This window comes from Oreochromis aureus, linkage group 7, assembly GCF_013358895.1.
Source record: "Oreochromis aureus strain Israel breed Guangdong linkage group 7, ZZ_aureus, whole genome shotgun sequence".
In the NCBI taxonomy this organism is placed as follows: Eukaryota; Metazoa; Chordata; class Actinopteri; order Cichliformes; family Cichlidae; genus Oreochromis; species Oreochromis aureus.
In genome coordinates, this window is record NC_052948.1 from 49,377,078 (window position 1) to 49,394,958 (window position 17,881).

The 17,881-nt window shown below is 40.2% G+C and overlaps 1 protein-coding gene across 1 annotated transcript; it reads right to left on the reverse strand.

The window, feature by feature from the left end:
* Positions 1–355: 355 nt before the first annotated feature.
* On the reverse strand, positions 356–17,738 carry lrrc8aa (leucine rich repeat containing 8 VRAC subunit Aa). The gene is made up of 3 exons (XM_031754431.2): positions 17,560–17,738; positions 7,166–9,290; positions 356–4,987 (listed from the first exon to the last, which is right to left on the reverse strand). The coding sequence occupies exons 2-3, from the start codon at positions 9,278–9,280 to the stop codon at positions 4,712–4,714; spliced, it is 2,391 nt and encodes a 796-aa protein (XP_031610291.1). The 5' UTR covers positions 9,281–9,290; positions 17,560–17,738; the 3' UTR covers positions 356–4,711.
* Between the last annotated feature and the right edge of the window lie 143 nt (positions 17,739–17,881).

Genomic DNA, 17,881 nt, shown 5'->3' on the forward strand with positions numbered 1-17,881 from the left:
AAAAGAATCACATGGTGATTAATAGGACTGGAAAGTAAAAAAAAAAAACTACTATGATCTATATTTACATTGTGCTAAAAAAATCTGAGAAGAAAAAAAACTGTTCAGTAAGAGTGGATACAAACCAGGGTCATCTCAACCTTTCCTACAAGAAGTGCAGCAAAGGGCGTACACTGACAACAAATTGTCCTTCTCTTAGTCAGTGGCAGCACAGTGTGCTGCTAAAAATGATTTTGCATACTCTGGATGTTCCACTTCCGAGGAAGAGAAAGACAAGTCAGACGTGAGCAGTAGCAAAGGTCTAACAAACATGGCGCTCAGGACTTGAGCAACAATCATCCACGCACTCAAGAAGCAGAATTTTAACTTGAATTTTATTGTCATATGTTGTAATGGTACAAAAGGAGAGCCTGAACATTAGGCAGAGTTCAGTTGTCCATTGTTACAGACGTCCCACTTAAAAAGCCAGTGTTCAGTCCACTTGGCAACAATTAGTAAAAGGCCTTGTGATACAGACAGTGCTGAGTGAAACAAGTCCGTCCATCCAACTTTTAGTTTACATTTAACGCTGCTCAGGTTTAAAAGCGTTCCTTCCAGTATCAATGCACACATGCTTTCAAATGAAATGGATGGAAATGAACCGTTTTCCCTGATCTACAGGCATCAGAATACAGAGATGAATTGTACAGAGCAGATACAATCATGATTTATGTTCCATACACAGGCAGATGTGAATATAATGCAACCATGGTAGTTTAAGAAAAATCTAGGGCAATGAAAAGGAAATGAAACCGTCTGGAAATGTACACTCTTGGGAAATATTAACAGATGATGTGCTGCTGTACACAATGCCCACACTGGAGGGTGAGCTCACCTCCATTTACAGTAAGTCAAGATTGTCGAGAGTCGTTTCTGCCCTGTTTTGTTTATTCAAAAACAGCAGTGTCCAAAGGGAAACCAGCAGCAATATGAATGATGATTATGAGCAAGAAAAAAACTGACCAGTCACGCTGCTTCACACAAACACTGCTTAAGTGATACATAATTTAGAAAAACACAAAAGGAATTGGGAAAAGCTGGAAAATAACAAAAAAGAAGAAGAACAAAAACAAGAAAAGCTTTTATACGCACTGACTTAATGTGTTTGGGTGAAAATGTGCTGAGACTGTATCTGAAACTGCTAGAGTTTTCTTGTAACCAAGGAGCACGTATGAGTCATCAAAACTTCCTCCTTTTGGTTTTGTGGGAATGTCTGACTGACCTTTTCCTTGGACCTTCACCTGATTCACTAACAGAAAAGGGAGTGGGCTGAAAATTAGACGCATGAGTCAGAGGGAAGTGACGGTGAAGGACTGTACAGCCGAGTCACGGCTCTGAAGGACACGACAAAAATGACCAAGGCAACTCGTCACCATAATATTTGTGCGTATGTGTCCAAACATATGCACGAAAAACAAACAAACACCCAGATAAAAACATACTCATGGGAATTTTGGCAAAGTAGTGTGACAGGGAATGAGTTCCCAACAATACTCTAAGAATGATCGTTATGGCACCATCCATCTTCGCAAGTTATACTGACTTTACAGGCTCTACTAGGAAATAATTTAGGTTTTTATATATGTCTGAACTTCCAGAACTAATGATGTGACCCACATGTTAAGGCTAAAATTTAATAACAAAAAATGTACATACAGTTGTTATCCTTGGGCTCAAATCAAGCAACCAGTGCTTTGTAATTTTAAAGTCTGCCATTAGAACGCAACAATATTATTGCCCGATATTAGCTATTTGCCAATCTATCGGTATTGGTATTTACAACACTGTTGTTGATAAATGAAAATTTAAAAAAAAAAAAAAAAAAGAGAGACAGGAGAAACATCCTTCAACCATGTCATGAGTGTTGATGCTGCATAGATTGTCCACCAGAGGGCAGTCTACAACTTCCCTTTCGTCAAGGCGTGTTTGGAACGACGCAAACACAACAGCCGCCTGATCCAAGCAGAGCGTAGGTGAATAAATAATGACACATTAAATACATTAGGATAATCTGTTTATGTTTAGTGCGTTTGAAAGAGAAAAGAAAAATATCGGAGTATTGGCTTTTTAAGTCACCAAATATCGGTATCGATATTGGTCGGGCCCTGTCTGCCATTAGTACCACTGTACACTGCTTAAGTGCTGTGTGCAAACAGAAATCTTTACAGACAACCTAAAGGTGACTAAGGCCAGGTATTAGTGCTTTGAAAGTGATACTTTCCTGAAATAAAAACCTTAATTAGCAATAATAGGAATGCTATGTATTGGCAACAATGAAGAACAACACGACACATTGTTTTTAAAAAATAATAATAATCAATAATCAGACTAGATGCGCTAACTCAGAGTAAACTGTCAGTTATAGCCCAACATCATATACATATCTATGTTACTACATTATCTACTTGCCTATTTTTGTGGATTGTTTGGCAGGCCAACAGTCCCTATCTGCATACCTGGCACAGCTCACGTTTATCCTGCATGATGGAAGCAATTCAATTTAAGCATTCAATCCTTTCCAGAAAAGCTGAGATTTCCTTTGAATGACTCGCTTTCTCTGGCATCGTTCGCTTTTTGCTTCCATCAACAATCTCTGCTTGCAACGTTAGCACTAGTCGCCCGTCAGCTCACCCAAAGCTAAGGCTCCTATTTGTGCCTTTTAAGACCGTGTGGGAGCGCTTTACTAGTTTCCCCTACAAGGACATTTGGATTCAGTCAAGGCCTCCGTAAACAAAATATACCGTGAACAAAGGTATAATTGTATCATTAGAGTTAACCTTCCTTTAAAAAGCTTGAATCAAAAGAGAAAAACAGCAGGTAGGAAGAATACGATACACGTGAAACAAACACATTAAATATTTCAGCTATACATTTAACAGCACAAGAAATAAAAAACAAGCCAAGATTGTGATGTTTGCAATCATTCCCGGGGTATAAAGCTTGTAAAATCTAAGGCCATATTAGCTGCAAGAGATGCTTGGCTGGGGTAAACATGGCAGAATTAGTCCAAATGATGCTATTAAATCCAAAGACCTTAATAAGAAAAGTGTTTCAAGCAAACCACGCATGTTACATTAATTTGGTCCATAGATGCTGGGAATCACATATTGCATGTTCATTTTCTCCCTCTCTCTCTGCAAATGTTTCCCTTCTGTTGTTTGATCTAAATGTTTCTCCACTCTTCCATTTCCTGTTTGTCCTCATCTGTCACTTAGATAAACAGATTACATAAAAGTGTCTGCTCTTGAAGCTTGACTCAACTCTTCTCAAACAGGAAGTATCTAAATTTTCCATTTTCACATCTAAAGTTCATTTCGTTTGGGAGTCCCACACATGTAAAGCTTGACTAAAGCTTCATAAATCATATGGCGCGTTAAATAAAAGAAGAAAGAAAAGAAGAAAAAAGTACCTTCATTCTTGTTCATTATTTAGTCGATGTGTGATTAGCAGTGTCTAAGCTCCATATATTTTAATTAAAAAAACAAAACAAAAAGAAATCTGCGATGACTTGTAATGCAAGGACAGCTAACCATGTAATTACACTGTAATTAAAACATAACAAATAAAAATAACAATAATATGGGTAAAGCTTTGACAATTTTTTTTAAAATAAATGGGGAAAAAAAAACTACACGTCTACTGTGCATAACATTACATTCCATTATTCACCATAAAACAGCCCTTCTCACAGGCCCAAACATGATGCTAAAGTACGGTACAATTTAAAAGTACACCAGAATAAATTCTTTGCCTTTTCCCAACACATTACAAGGTGTCATATTAAATCTGATAAAGTAACACACTCAAAAAAAAATATAATGCTCGTTGAAACAAAAAGATTCAAAGAAAAAAGATGAATTTGTCCACCATAACTTCCCATGCAGTTAACAAACAGCCTGCATCACAGACTGATGTTATAGTTTAACAACTGCAGGGTATTTAGACAGTGAACTGTAGAGTGTGTTCCCATTTGTTTCCACTGAATATTTGACAGCTTTGTTTCTTTGAAGTCCGTCTTCCGAGCTAAGGCCTAAGCTGTGAGATCACCCGTGAGATGATTTGCTAATCTTCATCAAGTCATTTTGTCTACGTAAAAAGATGCCTCTGAGCAAGTCGAGCATAAAGAGAGCCAGAAAAACAACACGGCGAAGCTTCATGCCTCAACACATCGGCTATCAGTTGCGCTGTAATTCGTTCAATTACATCTGCTAGCACAGTGAGGCACGCTGCACCTCATCTGCAGATATAACCGTATAAAACTCAAAAGTGATTTTCAGTCTCGAGGCCAGAGAACGTCAGGCTAACACTCTTCTGTGCATATTTCCTGTTGATAGTAAAGTAGTGATAATCAGCACATGTAGATCACTGGCGAGGTTGAATCGTGCAAAGTTTAAATAAACGGGTTTGCTTTGGACAGTTCCTATTGTGGCATGCATACTCAACATCACCTGGATGAAACAATGAAAGGCCACAATACCAAACCACCTTTCATCACCAAGCTAGGTTATGAGATTATTCCACTGGCAGGCGTGAGACTATACCAAAAACCATCACTTTCCTGTGCCTGTTGGGCCATAACTGCTGCATCTCCTTCAAAGTTTCACAAAATTTCAATGCTTCTTCGTTCTCTGATTAAACTTCTCTCGTCTGCAGCTGTCCACAGTGGTTCGGCTCAGGCTTGCTCCTTATCGGCCCTCCACAGCTGCTCTTTCACTTCTGTGGGAAGCGTGTTGAACAGGTCCTCCTCCACCACCAGGCTGCTCTTCTTCAACAGCCGGCACTCGCTGAGCTCTACCGGAAGACACTCCAGACGGTTCCCTCGCAGCTCCAGCTGAGTCAACCCCGTCAGTTCTCCAAAACGTGACGGCAGAGTCTGCAAGCAGTTGTTCCCCAGATTCAGAGTACGAAGTTTCTTACACTGGAAGAGCTCTGGGGGCAACGTCTCAATCTGAAATGGAGAGGAAAGGAGAAGGTTGCAGTTACCCCGGCCTGCTGAGGCAGTTACTAAGCAAAAGATGTTTCACATAATAAGCAGCTCAGTTATAGATCACATTAATTTCAGATGCTAACCAATTAAAAACACGACAAACAGGCAGGATCACAGGAACAAAACCAAAAGTAGGTTAAATCTAGGCCTGCAGTTATATATGGGTAAACACTGTGTAGGGCCAGTATCAGCTTTGGTGACTGCTATGAGCTACAACATTTACTATAGCAACTTAAAGACAGTTAATGATGAGATAAAAGACTTCTAAACAGCAGGGTTATTTTATTTATGATAACCATAAAATAAAGCATCTGTAATAGCGACTGACACGGAATCTCTTACTGCCACCTTCAAAACAGCATTGAGTTAAATCTGATTTGATTGGTTCAAATGTTTTGCCAGGTTTGGTTAATTTCAGCTGTTCTTGGATGATATGCAACTCTGAGAGTTGCATATCACACCAGTAAAAAGAATCTAAGCATCATTTTAGATTACTTGTAATCTTTTGTTAAAGCCTTATTAAACAATTCTACTAAATATATCTACTGTGTGCATTTTTAACCAGCTTAGTTTAGGTAGCTGGAGTGCGAGCTATTAACAAAGAAACTTGTCCTTTTACTCGGGATCAACCGGGCAGAGGACAGCTGATGTTTAGACAGCTGATGTTTTATTCAAGTCTTATCGGATTTTTTAAAACGATACTACATTAATGTGTTTGACCAATCAATGTGTGCAACCAGGTCTTTCAAAGCTTAGCTAAAAAAACATTCCCATGTCCCACGAGTTTTGCACTCAACAATAAAGCTACGGGTTGACAGAACAATTTTACATCTGATTATGAATTTTACGCAGGATGCCCTTCCTGACACAACACCATAAAGAGACTAGTCTCCATTCTGACTCAGCAACTTACACTATGGAGCAAACACATAATAATATGTAAAACTGTACAACTGGAATTTAATCTCACTCAAATTTGATATTTAGAACAATAAAATAACAGTGGGTTTGCAATCTAACCACCAGAACGTGATACAGGCAAAGAATTTCACAATTTGTGCACGTCTGCTAAAGACTTAAAGGTTTGAACAAATTTAGGACTTGAGTTTGCTTTGTGTACCATGAACCTCTGTTTGAAAACAACAATGCAGTCACACTCTGTTAAAAACTTCTAAACATTAAAAACCTTTTTTTTTTATTTGGATAGATAATGTGCTGGAAGTTTAAAGAGGATTTTAAGGAAAAGAGGCCCCGGGAGCCCAAAACATCAAAAGGACCCCATTTAATGGAGCTATTTGTAACCGCACACAAACCTGCTGGAAGCTATTTTCAGCATGCAAGCGCAGTAGAAAGTCTAGTAAAACAGCAGTAATAATAACCTTTACTGAAAAACACATGATGCTGTATGCATGCTCAGTGTTCAAAACAGTACTATCAGGAGAATTCACCAAGTGTTTCTTTAAATTCGCACAGTGAACGAATGTGAATGAAATGCCCCAAAGCAAATAACTGAGTTATGGCTTAAATGATCTCCTTCACCAGAAACCACAGGCTCCAATCCAACTGTGAATTTTTAGCATGATTGAACATGTTAATGAAAAATAACCAAGTTAATGATAATCTGCCACCTTAACACAGTGAGGGAGGCTAGATTTGTGGAGAAAAGCGACACATTATACAAATAATACCATATACGCTTTGTAATAAATACATAGCAATGACACATTTTGGTTCGCTTGGAGTTCACTTGGATTTTTTTGAGTGTGAAAAGAAGCCAAACCACAGGAAAAAGCTACAAGTTTACAAATTCATCAACTAATTTGGACCAGCGTAAACAAACTATAAAAGCGCCCTTAGACAAAGACTTGGACAGCTGTCAATATACCTGGGTGGCCCACCTAAGCAAAGTCTTTGTATGGGAAGCACTACAGTCCTACTGTTATCTTCAAAGTCATAATTCTACACCAGGAACATCTAGGTATTTATAATGGCTGACCTTCGTCAACAACTTATCAGGTTTTTAAGTTAACCTTACTGTCATCTATGAGAAAGATAAAGGGGTGGAAACATGACTGCAGAATGAGAGAACTTGAGAACTTTTACTAAAATGAATAATTTAAGAAATTTTTCGCTACTCACCCTGTTTGCGGTCACAGCAAAATACTGCAGGTTCTGGAGGAAGCCCACATCTGGGTGGATGCTGGTCAGATTGTTGTGGCTCAGGTCTAAGAAGCGCAACTTGCGGCAGAAGAAAAGCTGGCTGGGGATCCTCTCTATCTTGTTCCTATTCAAATAGAGCCTTTCCAAGTTGGTGAGTGTTCCAATCTGAATGGGGATATAGGCAATCTGGTTGTACCAGAGCTTCAGGCACACGAGGCGGTGCAGGTGCTGGAAGCTGATGATCTCCTCTATCGTCTTCAGATTGTTGTCCTTCAGGTCGATCTCCTGCAGGTTGTGCAAGCTAAAGATGGAGTGCGGAATACGTTCGAGATCGCAACGAATGAGCTCCAGCTCAGTGAGGTTGACCATTTTCTTCAGGCTGTTGAGCACCATTAGTTTGGTTCCCTCATTGTTGATGGACAGCTTCTGAAGGTGCACACCCACATCCGTTACCACCTGGGGAAGCTTAGTGAGGTTGCTCTTAAGCCGTAGTACTTTGAGACTTTTGAGCTCTCGGAGCCCATCGATGACAATGTAACGATTATTCTCAGCACTCAGGTTCCCGGTTAGATGCAGCTCTCTGAGATTCTTCAGGCTGTAGATCCACAACGGGATCTCCTTGATATCAGTGAACTTAATGTGAAGGGACTTCAGATTCTCTCGTAGGAAGGCCAGAGCTGGAGCCTCAATCTTAGCTGGGGTGTGATAGAGCCACATTTCTTTTAGGTTGGAAAGCTGGGCGATGATTGGAGGGATAGTAACATCTGGAATAAGTTCCAGCTTGAGCACCTCTAGTTCAATCAGATCAAACACCGTGTCTGGAATCCCACTGAGCATGAAGAGGTGCAGCTCCAGCTTCTCCTGGGAGTTCTTGGTGATACGCTGCCGCAGCTTCTCCAGTGTCCACTCATTGTTCAGGTTGAGTTGCCTCAGCTTGTTTTCACTCACCTCTGACAGAAACACAGCGAAGCGCTTGGAGTAAAGAGGGTCATACTGATCTATCATGTGTAGCATGAAGGCAAAGTCGTTCTTTACATCTGGGATGTCGCTGTAACTGCTTTCCTCGCGGATCGCTTCAAAGGAGTATCGTTTCAGGGAGCGGCTGAGCATCCAACAAAGAGTGTACATGCAGATGAGTCCATAAACCACCACCAGGGAGATGTAGAAACAGGCCAAAATCCTGAAAAGAGTTGCTAACGGATGAGCGCAATGGAACGAGCTGTACCCGGTTAGATTCTGAATATTCTCTGTGCACAGCACATTGAAGCTGATGTGTTTTACATAGTGGGCTGTGTAGCCAATTATCAGTATAAACTTTATTACCTTGATAATGGTCTGACGTATGTAAAGGCGGTACACTATATCACCCTCCTCTACATGTATTCTGAACTTCTTAACCTTTTCAAAAAGGGCCTTGGCCTGCTCCCCTTCCTTTTTATCTAAAACTCCAGTTTCAGAGCGATCAACAATTCCTTGTTCAATTCTGGACTTTGTTCGTTGGAGCATGGGCACACTGGCCTCAACATCCTCGCTCACGCTTGAGGTCTTTTTGTCCATCGAACCATTCATTTTCCCCACAGGCTTGGGGTCGCTCTCCTCCACCACGGTCTCAGACAAAGCTCTGGTTGTCCACGGGGAGTCGAAGCACTTGAGGAGGATGGAGACAAAATGCTCCACTTTAGAGCTCGTGCGGGGGAACTTAAACCAGAAGTTACTGCAGGCCAGGAAGATTAGAGTGTGGAGTAGCACCAGATAGGGGAAATACTTGGCAAACCAGTGTAGTTTTTTCTCATAGCAGACTGCGTCTACATAGTTATACTGATGTCGGTCGAGGTCATACTGAATGCCTTTGGGTTCCGGTGAGTAGTGAGTGGTCAGATTCGGCATGGGCATGACCTCGCACGAGTCATTAACGACCCACTTGCAAGGCAGGCAGATCATCTTGTCCTGTGTGACCTGCAGCGTCCCGCCGAACACCGCAATCATCAGCATGACGATCGAGATGTAGTCGGTGAAAACGTCCCACCATGGCTTCAGGATGCGGTACGCTGGCTGGGTGTCAGCAAAGTACCGGAGCTCTGTGACGGGAATCATGATGGTTTATCTAAAAAAAGCAGAGACAACAGAGGATTAGTTCAATACATGTTAGGTTAAACTGTGTTTTGAAAACCTTAATGCTTTGGGGCAAAACTTGGCATAAATTACACTCAAAATATTATTCCTGCCTGTTGGCAGCTGACCTAGACCTCAAACTAGGTCATATTAATTTATTATTTGATATAAACAAATAAAATATATAAATATATAAAAATAATTCCCTGGCTCTGATTTCTAAATCGTGAATATTTTAAGTTTTTTCTTATGAAATCCAGCTGAATAGCTCTGTTTTTCTTTGACAGCTTCTATGCCAGTTTCTGGGATATATGCCAACCATTGTTTTCATTAGGAATTAATCCTCTAATTATTTCCTCCTTTATTATCTCTAAAATGCCATGAAATAGTTAAAAAATGTCCACTACGGTTTCCTGAAAGGATACATTTACAAATTACACTCCAAAACCATGACAAAGTCAGTTTACAAATACATAAAACAGAGAGAGTCTGATGGTGCACTGGAGAAGCAAATGTTTGGATGGTTTTTTGCATGAAATATGATTCAAATTATTAAACCCTCTATACAGTGGAAACCCATATTCCCAACAGAAATCAAACCTCTTGCCACAGAGTCTTTGAGAATATCACAGCACTCTTTGCACTAAAATTAGGACTAAATGGATACCATAATAACATCACCATTTCATAGAGCAGGATAAACACAATCCTTTCTTTTTACACTGCAAAAATAGAAGAAAGCCTGCTCTAGTTTTGCCCTCCAACTCTTACTGCATGTCAATATTGATGCGAATATTTAAAAAAGTCATACAGCAAATGAATAAATTCCACACATACAAGTAACACTAATCTAAAATTTGCCTATTATCCTGATGTAGCCCAACAAGCACCTATGAGCAAAGAAGTGGAGGTTACCAGACTAGAAACGCACAAAACACGACAGTTATGATAGCTATTTGTCCTACAATTACACAAAAGGCCTCCTGAGCGTCTCGCATGGGACACAGCACATTGCAGAGGCAATAGCAGCACAGACCCCGAAGCGGGCATGTTCATACAGACTGTACTGCTACAAAGCCCTTTCTTAGAATGAATATGTTTTAACATGCTCCTCCTGACAGAAAGGTCCATGAAGGAATGTATTTTCCCTAGAAGCTATATAAAATCCTGCAAAAACATCTTAAACATATTTCATGACTGTTTTGCCAGAAAAAGTGAATGATCCAAACGAGCAGGAATACTTAAACTAAAATCAAGAAAAACAACTTGAAAATTCTCCTGACAAAAATGAAAACTAAACCCATCACAGAACACAAAGTTGCTGCTGATCACACGAAAACACAACCCAGGAGTGAAAAACTCCTGAGGCTTGAGTATGTGTGTAAAAACCACAATCAGGCATCTTCTTCACACAGTAAACAACAACAGAGTGAACAATAAAAATTAGAGCAGTCAAGCAGCTTTTTTTTCATAATTCAATATGTTTCAAAGGATGATATTAACCCAAGAATAAGCTCCTACACAGAATATAGTTTCATGTGGACACAAATCTGATAGTAGAAGAGAAAACAAATCAACTGTAATAGCACTACTTATTTTTCTTCTTATAACACCAGGGAAGAATCAAAAACAACAAACACTGCATCTCCCTGTTTGTTCAACCACCCCCTACCTTATGAAAGAAGATAGCTGCGCAAGTCCTCACAAAAAAGCATTGTTTTTTATCCAGTTCAAACCAGAATGGCAGCGGAGTCGCTGTGGGCCTCCTTCGTTAGGCCTCTGCTTTGCTTCAACACAGAAATTACAGCACACTGAGACCCCAACAGCTGCCACAATACCCTTAATTGTAACCAGTCAGATGGTATTATTCCACAACAGGCTATCTTTGACTCCAATGCAGTATACACTTCCCTGTACCACAACAGATTCATGACAAGAGCATTTGACATGCTTAACTTTAAAATGTGACAGATGGAAATTCTGGTCTTGCAATACAGTGAAACTGCTGCATATTTTCACTTTCATGTCTTGAAGTCATTGGTGTGTCGTTTAGATCCCAAGTTTGCCGCAATAAGCTCATATAAACTCTAAGTTCTATGTAACATAAACTAATTGCCAAGATCTTCCAAGAATTTCACGCCAGGCTCTGAAATAACCTTAACAATAATAATGGATGATCCGGTGAGGTCACAATGTGCCACTAATATCTTTAATTCAAAAGAACATCCGAGGTTTGTTTCACTTCATCCTGGCACAGGAAAATAAACACCAGTCTGCAAGCAGCTTACCTTATCTCTGAACCACACTACACTTTTCCAGAATCATCCCTCTAATAATTTCAACCAAGGACTTTTCTGAGGAACTGAAGAACTTCCTGTCACTATCCCTGGTGTAAAATAAAAAAGGTCAAGACAGGATAATATAGTGACTGTGTTCTAGGTTTCTTGTTTGCTATGTTACCGCAGTACATTTCTCCTGAATTTCGTTCTCAAACAGAGATGCCTTTGTGCAGGCGAAGTGCAGGTGACCCTGACCACCGCAACAGCCAGTGCATTACAGAGCCAGATATAATTTCCCTCAAGGACACTAGTGTCCATTTGGTTTGTCACAAAAACAAACGGACATGCCTCTTTTGCAGTATATAATGGACTTTCCTTTAAAATAACCCCAAGTAACCCCAAGTAGCTTTAAGTAATATCTGACAGCTAATCTCAGAAAACTAAATGAATAACTCTAGTGAGGAAAAAAAAAACCAACCCTCTTCCTGTGGGGCTTAAACTTAAAACCCCACAGGAAGAAGTCGCAGTACCTGAATGTGACTGCAAAAAGGGGCCTTAAGATTAGCTATTAATGCCTTTTTCAGTCACTGACACAAAAAATAGGGCGTTGGTTACCATTAACGAAGTTGCAAAAATAAGTTTGTGAACCCTTTGGAGTTACCGTATTTGATTACTCATTAAATGTGATCTGATTTTCATACAGTCACAATAATAGACATAATCTGACTAAACTAAAAAAAAAACTAAAAAAACAACGACAGTTGTAATAACATTTATAGTGAGTGAACACGATGCTAACAATTTCTTCAAATGCTACTTGGAAATGTTCCAATTGAGGACCTGAAGGACCTGAAGTATAGGTTTGTACGGGTGCCACTCCCTACTGCTTCTCAGGATAGATTTTTGGTGGTAGGCATACTTTAATACCAACAACTTTCCAAAGACCTCAAAAAAATAAAGAACTGAAGGACTTTCTAAGGACGTAAGGTCATCATCAATGTACACATACAGGCAGCGCAGGACAAGAGTGTGCGTAGTGCAAAGATCAGAGCACAGCACGCAATCGTGAAAGAGATGAGAAAAAACCCAAATGGTAACAAAAAAGAAAAGGAAAAAGAAAAACGTGCTATAATCTTTGTTATGTGTCCATGATGAGAAAACACTGAATAAGATGGTGTTAACGATGGACAGCATGTCTCCAATGTGCTTCGAAGCCCACTGAATGTGCACACAACACCTTTGGGAGAAACTTTTAGTAGACAGAAGGGACAAAGTTGAACTTGTTGGCAAAGATAAACAACATGCTTTGAGGGAAAAGGGCACTGTATACTAAGGCTAAAAGCTCAACTCAACTAGGCTGGATATTTAAAAACTCAGATGATTTTTGAATATTCAAATAGTAATTAAAAAATTAGATACTTTATGCCTTAAAATATAAAATTCCTTGTTTTTTTTACTAGCATTTCCAAGGATATAATACACTACTATCACCCAAAATGGATGGTAATGCACATGCAATGCCAAATACAGTGAGAGCTGTCAAAAACCTTCAAATAGAACTTAAAAAATAATGCAGCAAAGCTAGCATATCACAAGTCTGCCACAACTATACAACAGTCATCAGAGAGGAGTATGTTGGAAGGACGTCTTTGTAGAATATTACAAATGCCTGTTAATCCAAACCTTGAAGCAGGGTGGAGGTAGCATTATGGGTTGGAGCTGTTTTGCAAGTTCAGAAGACTTTCCAATCGAAAACACTGAATTGCATTCAGTGTTTAATTCAGCAGTCTACGAGCTGAAGATTATGAAAGGTTGGGTCATAGAACAGAACACTGATTCAAAACATACAAACAAAATAAAGATAAGCCCATGTCTTAAGCCACCACTAATTTCTTTAAATTTTGCTTCCAAGGAGCCAGTCTTTATTGTATCTGTTTAAAGTGGTCATGAGTAACAATTCTCAAGCTTTCTGAAGATTTTTCAAAACATTTTTCTTAAGTAACTGGCTGCTTTTTGATTAATTTTCAGTTCAGTCCAAGTATCCGAGTATTTTGGGAGAAATTATTTTCGTTTATTTGTTTATTTACTTCACTTAACACTAGGGGTGCAACGGATCACGGTTTATCCGAAATCCGAACCGATCCCACTCCACGGTTCGGTACGCACGTGATCCGAAGATTCGAAAAAGAAAAAAAAGTATGTGTATGGTGCGCGTCGTCAGTCTGTCAAGCGGTAGCGCTAGCGGTCCAAGTAGCGGAGCAGAGGAGTTTGCGGCATTTAAGCAGCCCTTTGCTGCCCAGTCCGACCGGGCTAAAGCTAAAAGCTAATGGGGTGTTTAGCTGCAGACGGGAGGCCGTCGTCTGTTGTGCAAAACAAGGTTTAAACTGTGATGAACGTGCTTGAGCCACGCTATGATATCTCGCTGCGGCGTCCACTTCAGTGACAAGATCCTTCCAAGCATGTATGAGCAGGAGAAGTTTAAAGTTATGGCTGAACTGTCCCAGGCATCTTCTGTTGCTCCAACTACAAATGGGTGGAGCTCCAGGGCAACGGAAAGCCACATGACCGTGACCGCCCGTTATATCACAGCGGAGAGGTAGATACAAAGCCCTGCACTGCCCTATAGATTACATTAGATTAGATGAAACTTTATTTATTTCTCGGTGGGTTCCTCCGGAAATTCAGTTTCAGTAGCACAGCACCCACAGAAGTTGCAGAATGTGAGCAGAAATATACAATGTTTACACATATATAAATACAGAGTATACAAAAGGGATAAATAGAATAAATAGGAATAAGGATACAAGGAACGGCACATTTCAAGTATTGTGAGTCTATTGCACCGTTGGATATTAACAAAAACTATTGCACAGTGAAAAGGCACTACAGCTTACTTGTTCCCCCTCCTCTGTCCCCCCGTTTCCTCCAGCGAGGAGTTAAACAGTTTGATGGCATGTGGGACAAAGGACTTTTAAGTCTGCTGGTCCTTGACTTTGGGAGAAGCAACCTGTCACTGAACAGACTCCTCTGGTTGTTTATGGCCATGTGCAGATGATGCAGAGGCTGCCCAGCATGGTCCATAATGTCCATATTGCACCTTAATTTGTTTTTATATAGGTGCGTGGAATGAGTCTTCAGTTGAATGTTTTTAATAGGCAAAAATACTTAAATAAGTAAACGGCGTAGTAGAATTTTGTCTTTTTTTTCTATTTTTGCTGATCCGAAAATTGATCCGATCCGTGACTTTAAAACCGTGATCCGATCCGAACCGTGAGATTTTTGATCCGTTGCACCCCTACTTAACACTGACCTATGACTCACTCAAGCATAAACAAGACACCTAACTCAAGGGATGAAACGAGTGTTGTGTCTACACATAGCAGATGGCTTAGCAACAAACTAATTTTAAATTGTATCTTTCAACGGTTCGTTACTATTTTTGCTCCAAGTTGATTGCCAAATAGCCATTAGCTAAAAACTTGGCATACCTCAGCATGAAGAAACTGCACAAGTAGAGGGCAAAAGAAGAAGTTTCAGGCATAAAAATAATTTTGCAGTATATAAAAAATGAAAAAAATCCAGCAAAGACGTGCCTGAGGACCTGAGGCTGTCAAGAAGCCATTTTTAAGGAAGGGAAACTGAGAAAAAGCTGAGGTATTAGATATGAGCTCAGCTAAAAATCAGTGACAGCTGGTCTTATGGAGTGACGAATTTGAAGCTTTGGGGTCAAAGTGTCATAGGCATGTAAGGAGGAGGTCAGGAGAGAGGTACAACTAGGAGTATCTAAAGCCAAAACACGGTGGAGGCTCAGTCATGGTTTGGGGTTGCATTTCAGCAAGGGGTGTTGGGAATCTTATCAAAACTGATGGAATTATGAAAGCACAAAAGTGCCCCTAGATTTTGATCCACGATGCAATACCAGCCAACATCCTAGAAGAGCTTTGCATGTAATTCAGGAAGAACTATTCCCGAAGACTAATTAGAGAAATTACAAGACAGTTACCTATGAGAGTTCAGGCAGTGTTGAAGAATAAAGGTAGTCATACCAAATATTGACTTTCAAGATTATTAGAAGCCACCCCTAAAGAAATGAGGTGTGGTTCAACACTTGCACAGTAATGTCATCTCACTCATGACTCTGTCTTTCCAGTTAAGATTATGACGGCCTATTAGCGTAACTTAGCTTAAGACCACATCACAACTGATTAATTCTGGCTAATTCTGAAAGGTCAGCACTTTTTTCTTGCAACTGTACACACGTGGACAGAAAGACGGACAGATACGTGCTGCCAGCACTTATTGCAGGCAGGAAGTTTTATTACATTCACTTAGATTGATACACGCTATAAACTCCTCTGTGTTTGAAACATCTCTCAATATTCCCTTGGCAACTACTTCACAAATTTCCATCTAAGTGCTGCAAACATTTATAGGACCTCCAAAGCAACAGAGAGCATCACTTTACTAACGTCTTCTACACCCTGTTATCACGCACGATACAGCAGAGATGACTAAGGAACAGCACGTTTTGGATCCTTTCACCAGTTCACAGTTGTATTACACCCAGATCTCAGGGTTGTGTCAACAGCATCCAGTCCAGGCTTGTTGCTCCAAATGTGCTGGAGTTGGATATCAATTTTAAGCGACAAGAATCAGCTTTTTTCACCATATTTTGACATTGTGTGGTCCAAATAATGAATCATTTGAAGATAATGAGGTGAGAAATCAAATATGAAAAGACTAATCCTACCTTGGTCCGATTCTAGCTTTTCAAAGGAGGATCCCTGCACTTAACAATTTTTCCAGCACTTCCCAGCACTATGTGGTAATAACTCCAGAACTATGTGATCTGGAGCCAGCAAGTCAAAGACATTGATTAGTTTCCTGTTATTATTTTTCATTTTAGCTAATATTTAGTAAATCCTGATAAAAGTCTACATTAGGCTGTTATGGGGCAGTTGAGTTTCCAGTCTACATCAGCACTACATATCAGCAGTGACAGTGTTTTCTAAAGCCACAATCCACTGATGGACTCACTCACACTTTATAAAGAGGTCCTTGACCACAAAACTCTTGCCTAGAACTCGGAAAAGAAAACGTGTGAAACTTTCGTAAAAGAAATTCAGGCCAAAAACTTGAGATCATTCTTCACAGCCCATTTGTACAAAGCAGAATTATCACAGCTTCCGATCTCAGCCCATCTGCCCAGCCCTGGGGCATCAAATCAAGGGATGGAGAGGACATGGTCTAACTACTGCTGACTCACAAAGAATGTACACCAGTGATGTCATGCTCTCACACATGTTCACAGTAATGAGAGGTCTGAGACAGAAACCATTTAAAACTACTTTATAAAGACATATCCTGATCTTATAAATTAATCATTGTAACCACATTTATGTGCCTAGCCTGCCAATGTCAATAGTTATAGATTTGAATTGACTAGAAAGGACTACAGCAATGCGATAAAATCCTAAGAGCTCTTACATGTATATTGTGACTCTGTAGTAATAAAAATGAGAAGAAGAACAGCTCCTTATAAACTTAATATCCGAGAAACATCGAGTTACAAAACAGAGCTCTCCTGTTTTCCACTGCATGGCACATGCTTTGTGGCTGCTGATGGGAAAACTCCGTGTTTTAATCTGCTGTTTATAGCTTCAGTGTTTTATCAGCAAAAAACTGTTTGCGCTAAAAATCCCAGAACACCTCGCCTGGCCTTCAGCTGTGGACAAAAATGCATTTAAACAGGACTGAGAATATTTCATTAGCTTAAAAAATCAATCCGAGGCGGTAATACAGTCAGATAAAATTACATGTAATCCAACCCCCCAGGGCGACCTTTAGTTAGGTGGTCCTCTCCACAGCAAGAGTCAGCAGAGCGGGGACGGGAAACGATGTCTCATGTCGGTGCTCAGTTAGCAGTCTGCGGCAGCTAACTGGGTATATATCAAACACCCTGAAAAATAACAAAAGACCCACCTGTTTCACTAAAGCCGGTGTCTCTCGCCTCCTCCGCACTCTGGTGAAACATTTCTTAAACAGGCTTCAGAAGCTGAGGCAGCTCGGACATCAGGCCGGAGCCCCGTTATGCTGCTACCGTGGAACAAACCCGCAATAAGGCTAGAGCTGTGCGGGACCGTCGGCTCCCACAAAGAGCTCTGTCCGAGCGGGAGGGGGGAAGTACGAAATTATACCGTTTTTCAAAATAAAAGCACAACCCTCTCACTCTCGCTCTGTCTCTCTCACTTCTGTTTTCCCCTCTTTTCTTTTAGTTTTCCTTTTTAAGTTTTATTAAATTAGA

What these genes read in the sequence shown, in the direction of transcription:
- lrrc8aa (XM_031754431.2), bottom strand. Translation starts at nt 9,280, where the DNA reads ATGATTCCCGTCACAGAGCTCCGGTACTTTGCTGACACCCAGCCAGCG. An exon ending in TTGCTGTGACCGCAAACAGG is followed by an intron (nt 4,988 to 7,165) that starts GTGAGTAGCGAA and finishes TCTCCATTTCAG; the next exon opens with ATTGAGACGTTGCCCCCAGA.